This window comes from Mesoplodon mirus (genome assembly GCF_964341445.2).
Source record: "Mesoplodon mirus genome assembly, chromosome: 3".
NCBI classification, from domain to species: Eukaryota; Metazoa; Chordata; class Mammalia; order Artiodactyla; family Ziphiidae; genus Mesoplodon; species Mesoplodon mirus.
The window spans coordinates 38944248-38966611 of record NC_138978.1 but is presented as its reverse complement, the minus strand read 5'-3'; the positions used below and the strand labels follow the sequence as shown (position 1 = coordinate 38966611).

At 59.5% G+C, this 22364-nt stretch overlaps 1 protein-coding gene across 2 annotated transcripts in view; it reads right to left on the bottom strand.

Moving 5' to 3' along the window:
* The window catches only part of PTPRF (protein tyrosine phosphatase receptor type F), an 86274-nt gene that overhangs the window by 23738 nt on the left and 40172 nt on the right, over positions 1-22364 (bottom strand). For both annotated transcript variants that reach the window (XM_082613627.1, XM_082613628.1), the window contains exons 7-13: positions 17632-17742; positions 8221-8490; positions 6109-6690; positions 5753-5889; positions 5161-5305; positions 1050-1355; positions 208-401 (exon numbers count right to left, since the gene is read on the bottom strand). In XM_082613627.1, the coding sequence (XP_082469753.1) occupies positions 208-401; positions 1050-1355; positions 5161-5305; positions 5753-5889; positions 6109-6690; positions 8221-8490; positions 17632-17742 (1745 nt within the window). The remainder of the gene's footprint in view (positions 1-207; positions 402-1049; positions 1356-5160; positions 5306-5752; positions 5890-6108; positions 6691-8220; positions 8491-17631; positions 17743-22364) is intronic.

The following is a 22364-nucleotide window of genomic DNA, read 5'->3' as shown; positions in this document are numbered from 1 at the left end:
CTCAGGCAGACCTAAGACAAGAGGAGGGGGTGCTCCTGGCACCTGGCCCTAACCTCATGGTCTTAGCGCTTTCCTAGCCCGATACAGCAGGATGTTTTGGTGTCACAGTCCCTCTGAGAGCAGGTATGGGAGGGGAGCAAACCTGGGTTCCAAAGAGGAAGTGGAATATGCTGGTCTCGCCCACCCGCCCACCTCCCAGTGTCACACCTGGGCCTCGGCCAGCATGACGTCCTGGATGATGGGTGGGCCGCGGGGCTCGCCATTCTCTAGCCGCACATAGGTGACCTGGTAGCCGCGGATCTGACCGTGCTGCTTGCTGGGGACGGGCAGCTTCCAGGAGACGCGCACGGCAGTGGAGTTCAGCGGCTCCACCTCCACCTTCCGTGGCGGCCCGCTGGGCACTGGGGACCAGGCGGAGAAGGAAGTTAGGTGTGTGGTATGGATCCGGGCTCAGGCGGGCACAGCATGCTCCAGAGCCTTGCCTTCGCACCCCACTGCCCCAGGAAAGGCCCTGATGCAGTTTCCTTAGACTGTCTGCCCTGGAGAGCAACGTGGAGGGCTCCCTCTGCCTGGTATGGGGAAGAGCCCGGGACCCTACGACCCCTCTGGCCCAGGGCTGCCTCACTTGGTGGGGAGGGCCGAGGTGGGGAACAGGTGGAGGCGGGGCACCAGGCCTTCGACCACCCCAAGTCAGCACAACCTGTCCTATCTCCTGGGCCCCACATCACGCCAATGTCTAGAGAGGCAGAACCTCAGTGATTCTCCTGAGTGATTCTACTAGCCTCCCCAGTCCTCCTTTCAAATCTTGGGTGGGCTGCCTCTTCGGCCTTAGCCTTTTAAGGCTCCAGCTGCTTTGAGGAAGCCCCGAAGCTGGGATTTGGGCACAGGCTGTCCCACAAGCTACATCTCCCCAGTTGGGGCCATTAAGCCTGCACTGGGAAAACAACAAGTCCTTCTGGGCTTGCGGGAGGCCAAGGCCCTGGGAGCCCGGCGCGGGGGTCCAGCGGCACGGCAGCCCCCGCCCCCCCCCCGCCCTCGGCGCTGCCTACCGTCCTCGTCGGTGCGCACCAGCACCGGGCTGCTCTCGGGGCCGGGGCCCACGTCCGTGTGCGCCCGCACCCACACCCGGTACTCCGTCCACTTCTCCAGGCCCACCAGGTCCCAGCTGGAGTGCTCGCGGCCGATGCCGTCCACCACGTGCCGCTCGCGGTCCTCGCCGTCCACCGCCTCATAGGCCACCGAGTACTGGGTGATAACGCCGTTGCGGCTGTCGGCTGGCGGTGGGACCCAACTTACCCGGACCGTGGTGGAGCCCACGCTCACGCACGTCACCTTCTGGGGAGGGGCGGAGGGGGCTGGGGAAGACAAATGGGGGGAAGCAGGCAGATGGAGGGTGGGGGTCAGAGGCATGGCGACCAGTCACAGAGGACGGGAAACTCACCCAGGCAGGCTACTCCCGGGGTGCGTCATGGCTATCCCAGGGCCCCTCCAGGCAGGCTACCGCCACTGCCGCCAGACAGCCCGGCTCCTTCTGGACCATAGGCTCTTCTCTCTCTCTCTCTCTCACAGGCACACACACACACACGCACACACGCACACACAGCTCTAACACAGAGCCTCACACACATACACTATCTCACACACAACGCACAGGGCATCAGACGCACACAAGCACGGGGCCACGCCACCCTCACTCCTGGTCACACCCACAACCACACACGGAGACCCTCCCCAGCTGCTGTGCTCACAGCTCTCGCTCTTCTCAGGACAAGTGACCTGATGGCTCTTCTGGTGCGAGGCTGCCTCGACAGGGTGTCTGTGGCTGAGCCACAGGAAACCGCAGAGACTGGAGGCCCCCAGGCAGTTTGGAGGGAAAGTGCCCATCGGAGGGGCTCTCACTCATCAGGCTCCTTGGGTGTTAGGAGGCGGGTCTGTGCCCTCCTCGTTCCCAGTGATGTTTCCGGCTCCTATTCCCGCTGAGGACTCTGCTGCCATCACCTGGGCTTTCTCATCTCGAGTTCTAACACCACCTCCTGCTCAGGTGACTCCAGCAGCCTCTCGATCCACTGGCTCCCAAGCCCCTCGTCTTCAGAGCTTTCTCCTCCCCTGCGCTGCTGTGGTCCTGCCCCAGATGCTGCCATTCTCTCTAGAACTCTGGCCTCCAATACCCCCTCGCAGGCCCTCACCTCTTGGCCCAGCTCAGCTGCTCAGGGCCCCCAGCACTGCACCTGCTTCACCCCCAGGGTCCTCATCCATTGACCTACCTCCATACTGCCCTCGATACTCAGCTTAGAACCTCACCACTCTTACCAACACCCCAAATTCCCCTCTCTGAGCTCCTGCCCTGACCGTCCCAAGCTCTGAATGAACCCACCCACCATCTCCTCCAAGGTGGCATGGGGGTGGGTAGAAAAAGCCACCAAGGCAGGCTGGCACTCTGTGAGCGCCCCATGGCCTCCCCCGGGCCGTCCATGCTACCGGCCGGTCTCTGCTCTCTGCCCGGCTCCCTCTGTCACTTAATACAAAATACTTTCCACCTCCTCCACGCTCCTCAAACCTCCAGCTCCCGTCGGCTCCCTTCCTCTCAGCAAATGACCCCATCTCCTACTTTGCAGAGAAAACCGAAGCCTCCCAAAAGCAGCTCCTCCGTCTCTTGCTACCAAACCCACCAGCCTGCATCGGCTCTGAGTCTCTCCTTCCCTCCCCTGGGAAGGGAGGGGGTGCCCTCCTGTCCAAGGCCAATCTCTCCCATCACCCGTGCTCTGCCCTCTTCCCCACCCCCTGAGCCTCCAACTGTCTTTCTCTTTTCCATATTTTTTACTTCTACTCATTGGCACATTCCCAACAGCGTTTAAATATGCTCAAGATTTCCCCATCTCGGGCTTTCCTGGTGGCACAGTGGTTGAGAGTCCGCCTGCCGATGCAGGGGACATGGGTTCGTGCCCCGGTCCGGGAGGATCCCACATGCCACGGAGCGGCTAGGCCTGTGAGCCATGGCCGCTGAGCCTGCGTGTCTGGAGCCTGTGCTCCTCAACGGGAGAGGCCACAACAGTGAGAGGCCCATGTACCGCAAAAAACAAACAAACAAACAAACAAACAAACAAAAACAAAAAAAGATTTCCCCATCTTAAAAGACACATCCCATCCTCAGCCCCAGAGCTTCCCCCTCACCGACTGCACCAGCTACAGTGTTCCCTCCCCCCAGCTAAGCTCTCTGTCTCTACTTCCTCACCTCTCATACACGCCTCGTGGAACTCCAATCAGCTTCGGCCCCTCATGCCAGGTCCACCCCTCCACATTACTAGACCTAGAGGACACGCCTGCGTCCCTCTGGCCCTGATCACTCAGCAGCAGCATCTGGTCTCCTTCTTGAAACCCTCTTCTTGCAACCTCCAAGACTCCCCTCTCCTGGATTTCCTCCCATCTCTGGTCCTCCTTCTCACAGTCCACCTCCAGCCCCGGGCCTGGATTCCAGCAGCCTGTCAAGCATCAGCACCTGGATGGCACACAGCATCCTGAGCTTGGGGGCCTTGGAACCATGTGCGCCCCTCACACCTGTCTGTCCCGTTTCCCGTCCTAGGGAGCGGCACCGCTCTCCTCCCAAGTCTCCACACCATGTACAAGGCTTCACCCCACGTGTCCCTCTCTCTCAGTCCCCCACACCTAACCCAACCCCAAGTCTGGCCAGCGGCATCCCAGACAGCTTTCAGATCCACCCCACCACCTCACCTGAGCCACCGTCTCTTGCCTAGACTGATGCACAGCCTCTTCACTGGTCTCCGGTGTCCTGTCAGACTGGCCCATGCGTTTGTACGCGGTAGGCAGGCAGCCCTCCTGCCTGTCCTCTGTCCCCGAGGCCCTGAATGCTGTGGTCTGGCAGCTGCTCCAGCCACACTGGCCAGCTGCTCGTCCCTGACCACAACCAAGTGCCTTCCTGCTTCTTGGTCTTTTGCACCTGCTGACCCCCTGCGTGGGGCCTCTGTGTCACCCAAGGAAGCCCTCCTCGACCCTTCAAATCAGATGAGGTTCCTGTCACATCATCTCTCCGCTGTCTCCTCTGCAGCACTTTATACAAATATAATTAAAAGCTCATTTGGATAACTGTGGGTTTAATATCTGTCTTCCCCACTAGACTAGGACCCCCTTGGGCAGAGGCTGTGTCAGGGTTGTGCTGCTGGCCCTGCAGTGTGCATGGGCCCCTAACAGGAGCATGGCAGGTGCTTATGGAATGAATCTATGAACGTCGGGTCACACATGGCACATTCACACAGTCCCATGTGACATGGACAGCCTCAGAAGACCATCACATGTCATCACATGTGCTCACTGTCTCAATGCCATGATCCCAACCAGCCACACACGCATGGCCCCGTTATCACATACAGCCTCACAGACAGTGGCCCACTGTGGCCACGTGACCAGACAGCCTGTGGGCTCACGGTCTGTCACTGGGACACACTCGCTGGATCCCAGTCCTAAGAACAGCCACGTAGACCCGATCACAGTGACGTACACGTTCAGGTGCTGCACAGCTAGCTGCTCGAACGTGCACACACTCACGGCATCAGAGTCTCACTCACGCAGGAACACAGTAACACACCACACCACAAAGTGGGCTCACACATGGCCTCACGGACAGTCCAACACACGGGTGGCCACAGAGTCCCAATGCGGGTCACACGGTCTCATCTGTCCTGTGTGCAGCTGGCTCAGTGTGACTGCGTGGCTCACACAGATTCTCATGGAGGGGGCAAGAGGTAGGAATATGGGTAACAGGGAGATGAGATGTGTGGATATGGGGAGGGAAGACGCCCACCAAAGCAGGTCTGGGATGCAGTGAGCACAGCGGTCCCTCCACTGAGGGTGGCCCAGGGGGCTCGTGTGACCAGCACAGAGCGGGTGGGAGGAGGAGACGAATCAGAGACATAGAACTTACCTGGGCGGGGGTGGGGCTGAGGGAGGGCAGGAGTCGGGAAGGGAGCAGCGAGGGCAGCCGCCGCCTGGATGCAGACTAGAGGGCACTTACCTGTCCCTCACTTGGGGTCCAGACTGAGCCCAGGGCCCAGCAGATCTGACCACCCACCTGGTCGAAGGGAAGGGGTATGTGTGTGTCCGTGTCCCGCCCAGCCGTAGCAGACAGCGGCCCCGAGAGACACTCACTGGATTGTGCTGTGCGAGCCTCAATGGTGGGGGTGAAGACGCCCACCCCCATCTCGGAGCGGGCAGCCAGCTGGAAGCGGTATAGGGTGTCGGGCTTCAGGTCCTCTACAGTGTAGGAGGAGGTGGGGTCGAAGGTCACCTTGTGCTGGAAGAGCAAGGAGCACTCACTGACTGCCCTGACCTGAAAGGTCACTTAGAGGTCACCCCCAACATGGGCTGAAGCTGATCCCTGGGGACCCACCATGGCCGCAGGGCTGGCTCCCTGCCACGTGGCCACCTGGACCACGCAAGGGCACCTCACCGACCACATGGCCATGGGAACACCAGGGATACGTGGCCCCAGGGAACCTTAGGGCTCTACTGGAGCCACGTGAGCCACAGAGCCTAGGAGACCCAGGACAGACCTAGGGCCTTTGTCCCTGGCACAGGGGTGACAAAGACTACAGAACCACACAGGCCACGTGGGCCCGAGCCTCAAGGGGCTGTGCCCACACCACCACAGAGACTGAGAAGAGCCCGCCTCGGTGAGCCCACCACAGATCGCCAAGGACCAGGCGGAGCCCTGCCGCCTGTGGCCCTGCCGAGCGCTCACCTGCTGGCCTGCGTCCTCCGCCGCCCAGTACACCAGCTCGTACTTGATGATACGCTCCTGCGGAGGCAGCAGCCACGAGAGCTGGATCCTGGTGTCGGAGTCCGCGTCGGCCTGGAAGTCCGCGGGCTGGGCGGGCACTGCAACACCCCGTGCCCGGCGCCGTCAGCCTCGCCAGTCACCCCGGGGGCAGGGGCACCCAGGGGAAGGAGGCAGGGGAAGTCAGGGTCTCACCCCCACGCCCGCCCCGCCTTCCGCAGTGGCCGTGTGGGCGGACACGGGCCCCAAGCTCATGGCTGAGGGAGGAGGCGCCGCCCAGCCCTGCCCACCCCAGGTCTGCCCGGCCGGCCAGCGCCTACCTCCCTGTTGTGTCTTGACCTGGATGGTGGGGCTGGGGGGGCCGTCACCCACGGCGGTGAAGGCCAGCACGCGCAGGCTGTAGGTGATGCCGGGCAGCAGGCTGCCCACGGTGGTGAGGAGCCCGGCGTCCGTGTTGTGCTTGTGCCAGGCGCTCAGGGGGCGGCGGGAGTCGGGGGTGTAGTAGACACGGTAGCCCCGCACCAGGCCGTTGGGCTCCTCAGGCGGCTCCCACTGCACCAGCATGGTGCTGGCGCTCAGCATTCGCGCCTGCACGCGGCGCGGGGGGCTGGAGGGCGCCTGCTCCCCTGTGCGCGCCCGCACCGCCTCGCTGGGGGGCCCGCGCCCGATGCTGTTCACCGCCAGCACGCGGAAGGCGTACTCCGAGAAGGGGCTGAGGCCGCCGATGCTGTAGCGGGTGGTGGCCACGCCGTCCACCTCCTGGAAGGGGCCCTCCGCACCCGCTGGACGGTACTGGATGCCGTAGTAGGACACAGGCTCTGAGTTCCCAGAGTCCCAGGTCAGGGTGACACTGGTGGCAGTTGTCTCTGTCACCACAAGGTCAATCGGAGGCTTCGGCAGAGCTGGGGACAAAGTGGAAAGCTCAGGGCTTCCTGAGGTCATGACTCCAGGAGCCAACCCTGCCCTTGGGATTCATCCAACCGGAGTGTGGTTGAGCCCCACAGCCCACCCTGAAGAATGGCCTGGAAGGCCCTTGGTGACCTCTGAGTTCAGTTAGTGGGGGCTGGTGGCCTTGGGTCATTCACTGTCTACCCAAGTCACTTCTAGGACTCCTTGGATCCTCACGTCAGCCCTGGTGACTCATCTAACAAACAGACCCAGAGGGGGCCTGCCCGGGCCCCATGCAGATGGGAGGCACACGGGCTGGGGAGCAGAGAGCTCTGCCTCTGCAGCATGTCTGGGCTCCTCCACTGGCAAGAGTGTGTAACAGGGGCTGGGAGAGGGAAGGTACTTCCTTAGGGAATGGCCCTGGATTTGAGAAAGAGTGACGGGCTGCTGGCCCCACGGACCACGTGGCTTGGCTCAAACTGAAGGTGAGGTCCCAGGTCCACAGCCAATCACTCAACAAATAATACTGAGTGCCGACTCTGTGCCAGGCACTGTGCTAGGGCTGAGGACACACTGTCACACAGTCACGTCCCTGCTCTCGTGGGGTTTACACTCCAGCGTAAGAGAGAAACGATCAGTGAGTTGATAATCATGGTTCTGGTATGGGTAAGGACAGCAGAAAGCAGGGCGCTGAGATGGAGAAAAATCCAGGGGTGTTCCTGGATGGGGTGATCGGGGAAAGCTTCACAGAACTGAGACCTGGAGAGCAAGATGGAGCCAGTGATGGCAAGGGAGGGGTGAGGGCACGGCGAAACTGAGGACTGTCAGCCTGCTCGGTTCATGGCAGTGAGGATCCTGGTCTTTATCGTAAAAGCAGCCGGAAGCCACTGGAAGGTGTTTCTCCCTTTCTTTAAAGGGGGTAACATGATCCTGCTTTTTTTACCTTTTGAAAAAGATGATTCCAGCTGCAGAATGGGAGTGTGTTGGAAGGGAGAGTGGAAGCAGGACACCCCAAGGAGTCTGCTCTACATGCGCCTGTCCCAGGGCTCCGGGCGGGGAGAACCCACCCTCCTTGGCTACTGTTTCCCATCCTTCTTGCCAGGAGGCTGGTAAAGCCGAGGGCCTGGTGCTATGTGGTGGTTAGAGTGGTGTGCGGTGGAATCAGATGCCCAGGGTTCAAGTCCCTGCTCCATCATTTACCTCCGTGTGACCCTGCACCTCAGTTTCCTAACTTAAAAAATAAAATCGGGACAACGAGAGCACCTATCTCCAAGCGTGACACCATCTGAACAAAATAATCTTTGCTTACTAACCAGCACAGCGTCTGCCCCCAGGGACCCAACACCTGTTAGCTATAATGATTAAGAAAATTTCTGACAGAAACCCCTCCCTCCACCAACTAAGGGCCAGGAGGACCCCGAGGCCGGGCACCAGGAGAGCAACGACCCTCAGCCCTGCCTGTGCCTCGGCAGCCACACTCGCCTGCCGCGTCCCCTGCTACAGGGAAGGCCACGGGCCACGGCAGGCACGCCATTGGCACTCACCTTTCACGGTGACCTGGGCCGTGGCCTCAATCATGCCCAGCGAGGAGATGGCCACGCAGGTGTAGTTGGCGGAGCGTACCACGCTGCTGAGCTCCAGCACGTTGCGGCCGACTGGCATCTCATCCTCCTTGGTGAGCTCCTCGGCCCCCAACATCCACTTCACATAGGGCATGGGTGCACCCACGGCGACGCACGTCAGGTTCACGCTGCCGCCCGGCATCACCTCCTGGCTGCTGGGAGGGATGGAGAAACGAGGAGCCACGCGGCGCACTGCGGGAGGAGGGAGAGAGGCACTCACAGCCTGGGCAGGACACGTGGGGGGATGCAAGGGCAGGTGCCCCTCATCCAGGAAGCCCCTCTCATCAGAGCCAAGCCCACCTCAGAGACAGGAGGGGCGGAGTCCCTGGGTCCCGGCTGACCACCTCCCACCCCGCTCTCAGGGGCTGTCTGGAACATGAGAGATTCCACAACCAAGCTCCCATTTTACAGCCTAGGAAACTGAGGCCCAGGGTCACACAGGGACTCACTGCAAGGCCTTGTCAGGGCCACATCCCAGGTCGCCTTCCAGTGCCCGCCCCTACCTGCTCCTGACCCCCCAGGGGTCTCCAGAGGGGCTAGCTGGGGCACTAGTGAAAGAGATCCAGGCATCCCAGGGTGGAGGGTCCTCAGAGCGTGACTGGGGCAGGGCAGAGGGTCAGCCTGGAAGTGACACGGCCGCCCTCTCTCGAGCCACTGCCTCCACCTCCAGACCACGGTCCCAGAGGAAGAGATGAGGGCAGTGGCATGACCACCTGCCAGGACCTCAGCCATGCTCAAGGCACAGCCTGAGAACCCAGGAGTAGGGGCTGCCTCCAGGAGGGACTGGGCAGGGGTTTGGGTTCGGGGCGGGCCAGGGACGTGGTCCGCGGGCAGGATGGGCATGACGATGGCAGTAACATGATGAGGGTGCCAAGCAGACGGCCTTCAGCACCAATGAACGAGGATCTCAAGGGGGAGGGTGGCTGTGCCTGGCCACGACCTCCGGCCTTGGGCTCCCTGGGTCAGAAGCTGTTCTGAGCCTCTCAGTTCAAGGTGCAGCCTGGACCCCCCACCCCCCTGCCAAAGTCGCAAGCTCGGCACAGACTTTTGGAACATGCAGAGGGAGGGAAGGCAGGCAAGACCTAGCCGTGGGCAGGCATGCTTGGCATGCAGACGGGGCGTGCAGCTGGTGGGCAGAGGCTGGGGTGTATCCTTCCTGGGCACCCCTACACATGGGGCTGGAGAAGGCAGGCAGCGAGCCTAAGAGGCCAGAGGGGACCACTCAGAGCGTGGGTCTCTGAGGGCCCTTGCTGGGGAGCCCAGGCAAGCGAAGCACCCACGGTGCTACATCGAGAGCACCTCCACCACAAGTGCCAGACTGCTGCTCGCATGGCCCCAAAGCACAGAATCAGAGCTCGAAGTACCTGCAGACTCCACCTGGTCCAACCTATGACCTCGCTACACAGGGGTCAAAGTGGCAGCCCACAGACCAGACATCCAGCAAATCACCAGGTCCTGCTAATGCACCACCGAAAATATCTCTCAAACGCTAATTTCTCTGCAAGTCCACAGGGGACTGCCACCTCCAAAGTCCAAGCCACCATCCTTCCCTGGATTTGCTGTACCAGGTTCTCCTCTGCTCCTCCTGCCTTGCTGTCACCCTCTGGGCCCCCGACCCCGTAACTGGCCCGCCACAAACAGCTGGCACAAGTCCAAATCTGCTCATATCACCCCCATGTTAAAATCTCCTGCATGGAGTTTTAAAGGACTCCTCAGCCCAGACTATACCTTCCTCAGCCCCTGCCTCGACTCCAAGGCCTCCAGACAGAACCAAAGCACTGCCAGTAGCCCAGCGGGCCGGGCATGACCACCACCAGGGGCTGGGTCTACTTCCCTCTGTGCCCCAGGCTCACTGGGCTCTCGGCGTGTCCCGTGGGTGTCTAGCGTTCTGCCTCCCCCTGGAATCGACATCCTCATCTTCTTAGGAGAACCATCTCAGCCCCCACTCTCGGTTCTTGGGGTACATGACCCAGATCTGGCTAACAAGATAGAGACTTCGGACTGCTGTGAAAACAGTGAGACGAATGCCCAATCAAACCGTTCAAATATCTGGATCCAGGCCTGCCCGACACCAAATCTGCTTCTACGTTTTTAGTTTTGTAAGAAAAGTTTCCTTGTTGCGATGAAGCTGAGAGTAGTGGGCTTCTGTCATCTGTCCTAAAGCTGGGAGTCTACACTGAATGACAACAGCGTGTCACAGGTAGAGCAGTGCTGTGCGGCAGGGAACAGGTGGATCCCGGGGACGTGGTTGGCAGGAAGAAGCCACGACAAAGCCTCCTTTGGGCACTCCCCGCAAATGGCACAAGGGTGAGGCTGGGAGGCACGTACATGGTGCAGGCACTCCCTGGGCTCTGGCGTTAAGCCTGGAGGGCAGGCCACGGAGGAGAGGCAGGCCTGCCGGTGAAGGCACAGCCCTGGCTCGAGCAGAAAGGCACAGCAGTCTTAATTGACTAAGTGAAGACTCTCAGCCAGTGGCTGCCCCATCTCCTCCTTGTTCATAGGCATCCAAATGGGTTTAGGGGAAGGAAACCACTCTTGAGCACCTCCTATGTGCTGCAGGTTTCCACACTGTGGATGCTAGCACCTCCCAGTTACAGACGGGGGAACTGACTGAAGACTGGCACTTCGGGGTCGTGCCCAAGTTTATACACGTACTAGAGTAGGTCTGTGGGAAGAAAAAGCTCACGCCCCTTTGAGGCCCGGCTCACAGGGCTGAAAAGAGACCTAGGAGGCTCCACGAAGAAGCTTCTGGGTCAGCCGAGGCTGCCAGGAGAAGACACTTTCCAGTTGACATGAGGATGGGCCTTGAGCCTGTGTCAGGTCACAGCTGCAAGCTTGACTGTGGTCAGTGGCAGAATCTTGGGACCTAATCAGGTCCCTAGACATAAGAACAAAGAGCCCCAGGAGAAGGAAGTAGGTCCTTGGCCGATAAACCTTGGGTCCCAAGCTAAGCAGTGCAGGAAACTGACTGGGCTTTACCTCAAATAGTCCCGGAGGACAGGGTTTTCTGTGCCACTGCCAGGAAACGGAGGCCCTTTGGGAACTAACATCGAGAAGAGTTTTGTTTTTATTTTTAATTTTCCCCCTCCTAGATGCAGGTGGAAGGGAGAACCCCAGGGGCTAAGGTGAGTGAGAGGTCAGATGTGACCCTTGGGGTCATCCCTAGCACCACGCAAAGGCCTCAAGCCCAGGGACTCCTGGAAGGCACACCTTGGCAGGGCGCCACCCTTCATGCGTTCACAGGGATACACAGCCACACACGAGGAGCCTGGACGCGGTTTCCCACAGCTCAGACTCATCTTCCCCACAGTGTGAGGGAGGTCAGGGTAGGTCCACAGAGGGAGGGTGGGGGCAACAGAGACGAGAGACTACCTCCTGGGACCCCGAGTGCCCATGGGGGCCCGCACCTGGGACCTGCCTGGATGGCCACCCCCATCCCAAGAGCCAGGGGTGGCTGGCATCTCCCTGCAACAGTCCCACTGTCACTCCTCCCGCTGTCACAGACACAAGGCCTCCCAAAGGGGCAGGACTCGCCAGGGACTCGGTCTATTGACAGAAGCAACAGCAGGGAAGGAAAAACCAGAGCCAGGGAAAAATGCACTTAGGGTCTAATCTTGAGCTCCAACAATGCCAGTCTATTACCGTTCCCTGTGCATCCTCAGAGCTGACATTTTATAGACAATTTCCAAAACAGGGCCTTGCCATTGCTGGATTATATTCCAGATGTAACTTTTAAGTCTAATAATTGGAGCTGACAACCCGCTATGACAGGGCGGAGCGGCACCTGGAGGCATCAGCATTCAGTGGGGTGACAGCCTAACCGCGGGGGCAGGCAGCCCCGCAATCTGCATTCACTCGCGGAAATTTCTCTGATGAAAATAACACAGCATTCAGGAGGGGATAAGGGGCAGGATCCACTGTATCAAGATAAAATAACTCTTTAATAAATAACCCTGTGGCCGCCGCAGAGCAGTAATTAAATGCCGGCGCACAGTTTTAAGTAAAGCTGGAAAAATGTAACATGGAATTATCAGCGCCAAACAAATTACCAGCCAGGCAAATCCCCCTGGAATATTTAGAAACTCATTTATGCCTTCCCATTAAATATTTGTGTACATGCTTATTTTGGGTGGGACCACAGACGGAGAGAAGAAGGGACAAGGGACTAGGAGGGTGGGGGAAGGGGTGCAGGGGCAGGCGGCTGCAGGCTGGGCTCTCTCTGCTGATGACTGTTTTCTGAACCGACCCGGCAGATCTGCCCGGTCAGCGAAATGGTGTAACTGAAATGCCCCAGAGCTCAGGAGTGCATATGGATGGATGCTCAGGGCTGATATCTGAGCCGAGGCCACAGCCCTCCTCCCGACTGGCTCCCTCTCCCTCGCGGAGGAAACTCAAGCCGCAGAGAGAATGCAACAGGGGACCAGGTGGCCTGGGTCTCCTCCCTGGGGCTTAGCCCAAAGCCCAGTAGACAGGAGAACCTCCTCTGACCACTCAGACCATGTGACACAGGAAGGACCACTAGCCCCTACTGCTGGCCCCAGGACTGGAGGTAGGGGCCTGGCCCTGGGGGTGTGAGACTGCTCTGGAATGGGCTGGTGGAGTCTCTAAGAAGCGCTCCCCAAACTGCGGCTGGGCCAGGGCCTCTTGCAGGCTCCCACGTGGGCCTCCCTAAATGGCAGTTGACCGTTCAGTCAGGTGTGAGCTCCTGTTCTGAATGCCCAGCACCCGGCATGGGACTGAGGATGTGCCAGCTGCCTGGGGGGCTCAGGCAGAGAGAAGGGCCTGGGGCAGGTGGGAAGACCCTCATTTGGATCTGGTCGGAGACGGAAAAGACAAGTCACTGGGAGACTTCCTCAGTGAGCCAAGATGGCGCCACCCACCCGGCGCCCCGGACCCTAAACTCAGTAGGCAGAGCAGGGCTGTTGCCCATCCAGCCTGGGAGAGGGGCTCAAGGACAGTGCAGACTCTGTAGGACTTTCGCCCTGTGCTGCAGGATCTCGAGGGGTGAGTTCATCCTCCATTAGTCTTTCCCCTTCATCTTCCCAGGGGTTTCGACTGAGCTTGGACACATGTGGATTTTAGGTGAGGGGGACTGTGGAAGGTCCCACAGGTATGCGTAAAGCCCTACGGCTCTTACTGCTCCCACAACCACTCCTGAGCTCCACCTGGAGCAGAGAGCTGGCCTGGCCTGGGCACAAAGGCAGGGCCCAGTCTCGTGCCATGCACCATGCCCACCTGACCTCCCCAGCAGGGGAGCCCAGCTAAGGGGACATGCAGACACGTGGGGTGTCAGGGACCCAAGCAGCAGAAACATGCGGGGCAGGGGGGCCTGCCCACCCACCACTGGTCCTGCCCGCCTGCCGCCCCAACAGTGGAGCGCAGAGCCCAATGGGCGGGCAGGCCTGACTGGGGCCTGAGGAGCTGACCGAGCCCCCGTTCCCTACGGACGGGGGCATCCCGTCGATGGGCGAACTGTAGATGGATAAGAAGTGAAAAGGACCAACCTTCTCGCTGATCTGAGAGATGAGAGTTTGGGTTGATGGCAGAGTGCGATGAGGATGAGGAGGAAATAAAAAAAAGACAAGGAGAAACACAGAGAGTAAAAACAGGCCAACCTTCATCTGCCCACACAGCACGGAAACGAGACAAGACTCTCGTGCCCGACGCACACGCATGTGCCCGCAGGTGCGCGCGGACCACGCCGCTCACAAAAGACTCAGGACTCATGGAGGACACGGCGGACAGGGCTGCGTCCCGCTGGCAGGCACTAGGTGCCAAGGGTGGGACAGGGAGGGGCGGGAGTGGGGCACAGGCCGGCCCCCATGCCTCACGCACACCTCAAGGCTCGGACAGACCCAGTGAGCTGGGTTCTGGGGTCAGGGCCCACCCAGCCCACAAACCCACCAAGGCGCATGGGCCACTAGAACCCCTCCACCTTGAGGCAGCCCGACGCTGTGTGGCACCAGAGCGTGAGCAGCTGGTCTGGGAGCCTGTAGGGAGAAAGGCCGTGGAGCCATCGCCCTCTTTAGAGACAGCTGCGGCCCAGCGGCCAGGTCCCTGCAGAGAAGGGGGAAGGGTGGGGGCAGGTAGGCCAGGCTCTGTGGGAGGCGTGGCTCCTCCCTGGTGCCTGGGAGCTGTGTGTCCTAAGAGCTGGAGGAGAGAGATGCTGTGGATGGAAGGAGAGAGTGAGTCACTGGGGGAGGGAGTCGGACGGAGAGAGGTTGGTCCACCCAGCACGCCTGGGCCTGCTAGACTGTGGGTGGAGCTGCGGGCAACTGTGAGCAAAGTCAGACGAAACTGGGTGATGAAGGCCCAACACTGCTATCCCCACAGCGCAAGCAGCTCCGGACTGTGTGCCCAGCACTGGGCCAGGAGCGTTACATGCACGGTCCCGTGAAATGCAGCAACTGCAGGTCTCAGAGGGACAATGGGAACCCCAAGTCTAGGGGACAGAGGGACATGAGGTGGACACTGAAGCCAAATCCGAGGAGACACGGCCTCAGGCCCCGTGGACACGGCAGAAGACAGTCAGAGACAGATGGAGATGACAGCCAGCGCGAGGCTGTCCATCCAGAGCAGTGTTTCTTAACGGGGAGGAGGATTCCCCGAAGCGACACTGGGCAAGCTCTGGAGACACTGTGAGTTGTGACAAGGGGGTGCTAAGGGCACCTAATGGGTCAGCAAACATCCCACAATGCCCAGGACAGCCCCACACAGCTAAGGGTTACTGGGCCCCAGATGTCAATGGAGCTGGAGTCCACACTGACCCGGATGCTGAGGTTCCTGATGGCTGGAGCCCAGTGGGGGCCTCCCAGTGGCTGCCGCTTGGCTGGGAGGCAGGGGGGCACAGGCCAGTGGGCAGGCCAGCACTGGGGGTTTCTCCATGCATGGACCACCCACAAGCAGGGCTCAGGATACAGAATTCATGGCCAGCACTGCAGAGGCTGTGCCAGAGGAGCTGGGGTTGATGGGCCCTCAGCACTGCTGGGGGCAGAAAGCAGGGGCTTTACAAGGACTGTGATGAGGAGGGGGTGGACCCCAGAGGCCAGGGTCCTAGGAGCAGGGCTTTCTAGGTGTCTAGAAGTCCAGAGTAAGGCCTGTCCTGGGGCTACAGGGCAAACTGCTCTCTGCAAAGCAGGGCAGGCACAGATTCAGGTGGGGCCTGATTATGAGGCAGGTCCTAGGGACAGACTTAGAACTGGCCCTTAGACACCAGGGCCCACAGGAATGTGTGTGTGTGTGCATGTGTCAGAGAGAGGGAGAAACAAGGCAAGTGGGGTTGGGACACCCTGTTTTAGAATCCCTAGCAAGTGGGGCTAGAACTAAAGGAACCCCTACATTCCCTGCCCAAAAGGCCTGTGGAAATGGGCCCAGGAAGGCAGTTCAGGAAGACCTGGTGGAAGGGGGGATGGGCCAGAGTCTTGCCTGAGCTCACCACGTGTAGACAGTGGGGTCCCCACAGAGAAGGGTAAGAGGGGCTGCAGGTAAGAGCCTCCTGGTCGGTGCCAGAGCCACCAGCTACAGCAGCAGCCGAGCTCAGCTCATCCAAAGAGACCCACTGTCCTGCCTCAGGGCTAAGGCTGGTGTGATGGTGACTTTGGAGAACTCTGCCCAGCCAAGACGACGATGCCCAGTCCATCCACCTTGGGTCTGGACCTTCTCCTGCCTCAGTACGGCCTCTGCAGCTCTGCCCCAGGAAATGTGCCCATATGACTGCACCCGTGCAGCTTGCTTGGGATGCACAGCAGCTCTGCCGCGCCTCTCCTCTCCCTGGTGCAGCCACACGCAGTGAAGGACTTTGTTGCTGAGGCCCGGAACTTCCACGTTCTAGAGGCTATGGTCTTTTGGAAGAAGTGCTTGGTCAGGCCCACACAGCAGTCGGAGTGGTCCGGGTGGGAGGAGACCAGTCTTTGAGGAGGGTTGTTCCAGCTGCTCCTCTCAGAGGGGACGCGTCAGGCCCGTGTGCTGGTCAGAAGCTCTGCCTGAAGCAGGGTGGGGGAAGGCTGTGCAATTTACAGCACTCATCTTGGCCATTTGGGTGGCTTGCACGCTCCTGGCCTCCATGCCCTGATGCTGCTCCTTAAGACAGGCCCTGGGTCAGCTCAGGGGAGCCTCGAAGAGCAAAATAGCTGAGAAGGGGACCAGTGGGGACCTCCTGTCCCATGTCCCTAATTCCGATGAGGCATCAGCCAGTCTCTGAAGCACAATTTGCCCATCATCTGTGGCCTCTCGGGATCTTGTGCCCTGACACATCACAGCCCCTCAATAAGCACGTGGTTGATGGCCTAATTCTCTCTGCCCTGTCTGACCATGTGGCCCTGAAGAGTGGGACAGGCCACTGCCACTGCCCTGCCCCATGCTTGACTCTGGGCGGACAGGCAGACAACACCCTTTGTGAAGCTGCACTATGCACTTAGCATGATGAAATCATCACTGCAAGGAAACTGCATCCACTTTCCTTTACAAATCCCCGGAGTGGAGACGGTTTCACTTTTAATGATGCCCATCTGTGCGGTAGGGTTAAGTGGGGGGGATGGCAGGGGTAGGAGGGGCACCTAGGGCCCCTCCTGGACACCGTGCACACAAAACCCAGTGTTCTCAGGAAGGGGTAGGTGGCCAGCTTTGGTTCCCCTGGGGATGTGAGCATAACAGACTGGACAGGCCAAAACAGTCCCCAGACCCTCTCTGCTGGGTACCCGGACTTGTGAAAGTGTGGGATCCACGAAGTCCCAGCCAGGAACACCTAAAACACACTAGGTGCTCACTTGTAGGGGCTCAAAGTTGCCTCGGCCTGACCCCCTACACAGGGTCCTGGCTGATGACAAAGCACAGCTGGCTCCTCCTCTGGGAAGGCCCCAGGCAAACCTGGTCAGAAGGCAGGTACACCTGGCCCGGAGCCCACCCTGCTGGGGTGGGCAGGACACACTCAAGGAAGACCAGGCAGGTGTGTACACGTTCACACACAGACATGTGTGCCTGCTCACACACACACACACACACACACACACGCACGCACGCGCGCACGTCTGCTCGGAAGGCTCTAGACTCCCGCGGGGCTCTGGGCCCATGAGGCAGGACCTACAAGAGATACAAATGCTCCCAAGAGTGTCTGTTTCCCAAAGGGCCTGCGAGAGGAAGGCAAAGTCGGGGTGGATGTTAGGAGCTTGCCCAGTGGGAGCTGCTGCTGCTACGGCCGCTGCAGAAAGAGGCGGAAAGGAGGAGAGACTGGGCCCACGGCAGCCCACTAAGTCCACACCAAGGCTCAGGGCAGCAAGCCCGGCGAGGGCAGCTCAGCTCCGTAGAGTCAGGGCTGGGCACCGCCGGGGTCCTTACCTCGCACATACAGGTTGGCGGGGGCCGAGTAGCGTGTGCCTGCGGAGTTGGTCGCCACACACTCGTACTTGCCTTGGTCCGACTCCTCGCTGCTCTCAATCTGCAAGGCACCTGTGGGGACACAAAGACAACGGTCAGGCCTGCGACCCGAGGAGGGGTCTCGACAGCATCTGAGGCTTGTGTTGACCAGATGTTGCAGACTTCAGGGCCACACCCCGGCACTGGTGCTGCTTCCGGGAAGCTCTCCCTGACAAGCCCGGAGGCCTCCTGGCCAGAACGGAGGGTCGTGCTCTGGAGCACAATCCCGCCCCACGCGCGGTCCAGTTGGGCCTGCTGGCTCGGCCAGGGGCTCCACCCCATCCCCCAACTCCACTGAGTGTCTGCCATACTCTGGCTGGTACTGGAGCCTGTTTGCCAACAAGCATCCCCATCAGAGTATTGTGGAGCCAGGTGTGGGTGGGACAGCCTGTAGACCGGCTGGCCTGGGACCTCTGAGCATGCAATGCCCTCCTCAGCAAGACCTGAGACTCTGCCGCCCACCTGAACCCACAGGAAAGAAGGGGTGGCCCTGGGGGCCTGGTGCCCGGCAGCCTCTGCTCCCAGCACCTCCCCCCTCCCCCCCACCAGCCCCACCCATTCCGGCTCCTCTCCTCAGCCTGGTCCTGCTAAAGTGCTTCGACCCACCACGGCTCCTGCATAATTCAGGAGGCTAATGGAGGATGCAGCTCGCACTCGGGCCAGCGCCCTGAAGGGCTGCTCTGGCCACAGACGCACAGACAGGAGCCGGGACTGGGGGTGTCGCTGAAAAGGACGCTCACAGAGGGTGGAGGAAAGGGCTGGGGCCAGTCCTGGCAGGTCCAGGCCAGGCAGGCCGAGGTGAAGGCGGGGTGGGAGATGGGGGTGAAACCAGCCAACTTGGCCACCTCCAGCCCTGGCAGTAAACGCCTGAGAACTCTGCTGGTGAGAGCACACCGGGCAAGCCGTCTGTGACAAGGAACATCCCGAGGGACCAGCAAGCCCGCTCCCTGGAACAAGCCGACAGACAATCACACCCACACAGGACGGTCCGATGGACAGTTAACAACCCCACAGGACACAGCCTGACAAAAACCACTGCCTGCACAGACCTACCCCTCCCAGAGCCCAGGCCAGCTGACAGTCACGCCCACACAGGACACACACAGAACTGCCTGACCTCACCTGACCTGACCTGACCAGAGCCACTAGAAGAGTTCCAGGCCACGCTCTCATGGCTCAGGCCCCAGGGGAGGGCCACTGCGTCTGAGCTACAGCCCCTTCACCGCCCGACACCCCCTTCCACCACCCAGACCTGGGACAGCAGGACGGGCGCGAACATCCAAGGGGCTAGGAGCTGGAGGTGGGGAGACGGGTGCCCAGGCTGGGCCCTGATACCAAGGGAAAAAGGGCTGGCCTGCTCTGTGGTCCTGGGCAGCCCTCCCCACCAGCATCAGGGAGTGTGAGGGCCCAGGGCCTGTGCCAAATACCCATCTCCTGCGAGAACAGCCCCGATGGGCACTCAACAGGTCATGTTTATGGGATGGATGGACGTTGTCACAGAAAATGTTCATTCAAGCAGGTGGGGCTCAGGGCCCTGGCCAGAGGGAGAGGGGCTATATCAGGGTCAGCTCAGCTGGGGGCAGCTGGTGCCACAGGCGGGAGCAGGGAGTGGTACCTGGGTGGGATCCCTGCTCGGGGAGGAGGCTCCCCTGCAGTGAGAGCCAGGACTGGTCAAGGGACCCAACACAGATCCTGAGCCTACTGCACACAGAAATCCCCAAATCTGGAACCAAGACCAAGACCCAGCAGCGGGGGCACTGAAGAGTCAGCACAGGCTGAGAGGATGGGCGGGGGGATCCGGAGGCTGAGTCCTGTCCTCAGCAGGTGATGGACAAGATGCACCACAGGGGAGCAGCTGCTCCACCCAGCCACATCTTGTGGTCCAAGAGCAGCCTGGCCCTAAACTCTGAGGGTCTAGATGTGCCCAAGAATACTGAATAAAAGCATTATGGAAAAAACCATTTTACAGGGTGCCTGCTCTGGGCCAGACACTGCCCAAATCCTCTTCCTCTCCTCTAATCCTCACGACCCCATGAGGGAGGTGGGGCCCTGGTCCTGACTTAAAGAAGAGGAAACAGACTTCTGAGAGAGAAATTGAGTTTTTAAAGGAGTTGAGGTGAGTCAAACTCGAACCGGACCTTTGAGTACAGTCCGGGCTTGGAACCGCAGAATGTAGGGTCCTGCTGCATGAAAGCAGCTGGGGCCAATAGGTCAGGGGATCAGGCTACCTAGGATCCTATTTATTTCTGTTGTCATCCCAGCCTCTACATTAAAGTCTTAACTGCGCGTCCCTCCTAGCGTTTGCTGAGCTGGGGGATTTACAGGGGGATCCTCATTCCACTACAGGGCTGGGATATTAACGGGGAACTTAGTAATAATTGAGGGCCCAAGACAAAGAAGGTTCTCAAGAGGGAAGGCAAGGCTTGGTCATGCTCCCCCACCTCATGGGAAGACTTTCTGTCTCTGGTCAGCCTTGAGGACCAGGGCCTGGCTTCCCTGCAGGAGCCAACAGAGCCCCTTCTGTGGGGCTGGCCTAGAAGGCCTGGGCAGTTGGGCTTCCAGCCCCAAGACAGGGATGAGCCGAGTATCTCCACAGTCCAGACTTGCAATGGATGAGTCACAGGAGGGGATGGCTGAGAGTGGATGTGTGTGGTGGCCGGTGGTGCTGAAGGGGCTGGAGCTGGAGATGAGGAGGCTGGAGAGGTGGGGATGGGGATGCGGGAGGTGACGGACGGGACTGGACGGGATGGAGTGGTGGTGACGGCGGTGGCGGCGAGGCGTGGTGTGGCGAGATGCACGGACAGCATTCTTACCTCTGATTGGTGAACCACCTGGCGAGGTAATTTGAATGCAAATAAGATCAGAGAGAAGCATTAGTACAAAAGGAAGGAAAGCCAAATCAGATAAAATAAAACATGAGAGGGCCTTAAATATACAGAGAAGTTGAGGCGTGGCTTAGGTGTGAGCAAGCACCAGGCTGCGTGTAGGCAAAGCTGTGTTCCCCAGGTCGCTGGCACGGCTCTGAGGAGGGGGAGACTGAGGCTGGGCCAGCAGGGCTGGGGGTGCCGGGAATCAGGGTGGTGAGTCAGGGCTCCTGCAGACTCCACCAGCTGAGCTCAGTGGAAGGGCAAGGTGAAGAGAAGAGGCGATATAACCCCACCCTGCAGGGCTCCCCAGATTCCACAGGTGAGTAGGATTTCAAAACAGAGCACTTACCCAAAGCAGGGCATTGAAGCAGGACCAAAGAAAGGGCTAAAGGGAGAGCTCACCTCAGGCTATCACCAGACCAGCCCTCCACAAACACACACACCAGCCCCCTACTCACCAGTCGGTGGCAGACCCCTGTAAAGCCACCCGACCTTGCTAAAAACCTACTGACTGCAGAGTCCCCCCACCTGATTGGTGAGAGCCAGGGGCCATTCCCTGCCCCCGCCCCTTGCCTGTTCATTGCCTTGTAACCCTGGGAATCAGCAGCCTAGAGAGCCAGATGCTCACCCTGCAAATGCCTGGTGTGGGGCCATTATGAGGTCTGGACACGTTCCCTTCCCAACAGGGACCCCCTCTTCTACCACTGCCCCATCCAGAGGAGTGAGGGGCCTGTGGGCAGGCCCAGGTCAGCCCCGCCCACTTCTGAGGAGGGAAGTGTGCAGGGAGACAAACACTGGTTACTATCTCATTGAACCCGAAGACACCCACTGAGGAATTATCCATCTCAGTAAGAATGAGGAAACAGAGGCTGAGGAACATCAAGTGCCCAAAGCCAAAGGTCACACAGCTTACGAGGTGGCAGGAACTAACCAGGTCTGGCTCACAGCCTTCCCACTGGACACAGAGGCTGGAGACAAGGCCAAGGCGGCTGCTGGGACCTGGGCTGTGTGCAAGGCACGCAGAGGCTGTCCAGGAAGAACCATCATCACCGTGATCCTCCAAGCGTGGTCCACAGATCTTCAGTGTCCCAGAGGCCCCTTCGGGGTGTCCGCAAGGTCAAAGCCATTTTCATAATACTGAGAAGCTTTTTGCCTTTTTCACTTTTGTTCTCTCAAGAACATACAGTGGAGTTTCCCAGAGGCTTCAGGACATGTGATAGCACAATAGACCAAAAGCAGAAGCAGGTATGAGAATCCAGCTGTCTTCTATTAAACCCCAAATTAAAGAGATTTGTAAAAGTGTAAAACAGGGGCACTCTTCTCACTAAATGCTTTTGTTTCACGAAATATAATTATTGTCCATTAAAAAATATTGTTTACGTTAACATGTAATGGGATTTTTGATTATTTTAAAGTGGATTAATAAATATTTAAAATCTTCTCAGTCTTAACATCTAATATGGCAAATACTGATAAATAAAACCCACACAAACAAAAGCTCTTGGAGGTCCTCTGATATTTACAATCAGGGGTCCCGAGACCAAAAAGTCCACACGGCTGATCGACTCCTACAGTCCAGGCCTGACCTGGGATGGGGAGGGGAACGGGGAGAGGGAGGGGTGGCAGCGTAGATGCTCCAGGACTGGGACACCCTAGCTTCCGGCCTCAGCTCTTCCGAAACCTAGCCTGTTGTGTGACAAGTCTCTGGGCCTCTCCGAAAAGTCGTTTCCCCACCAAACGGAAAGAATCTGCCTTTTCCATTTCCCGAGATGGGTGTGGGAGACTGGA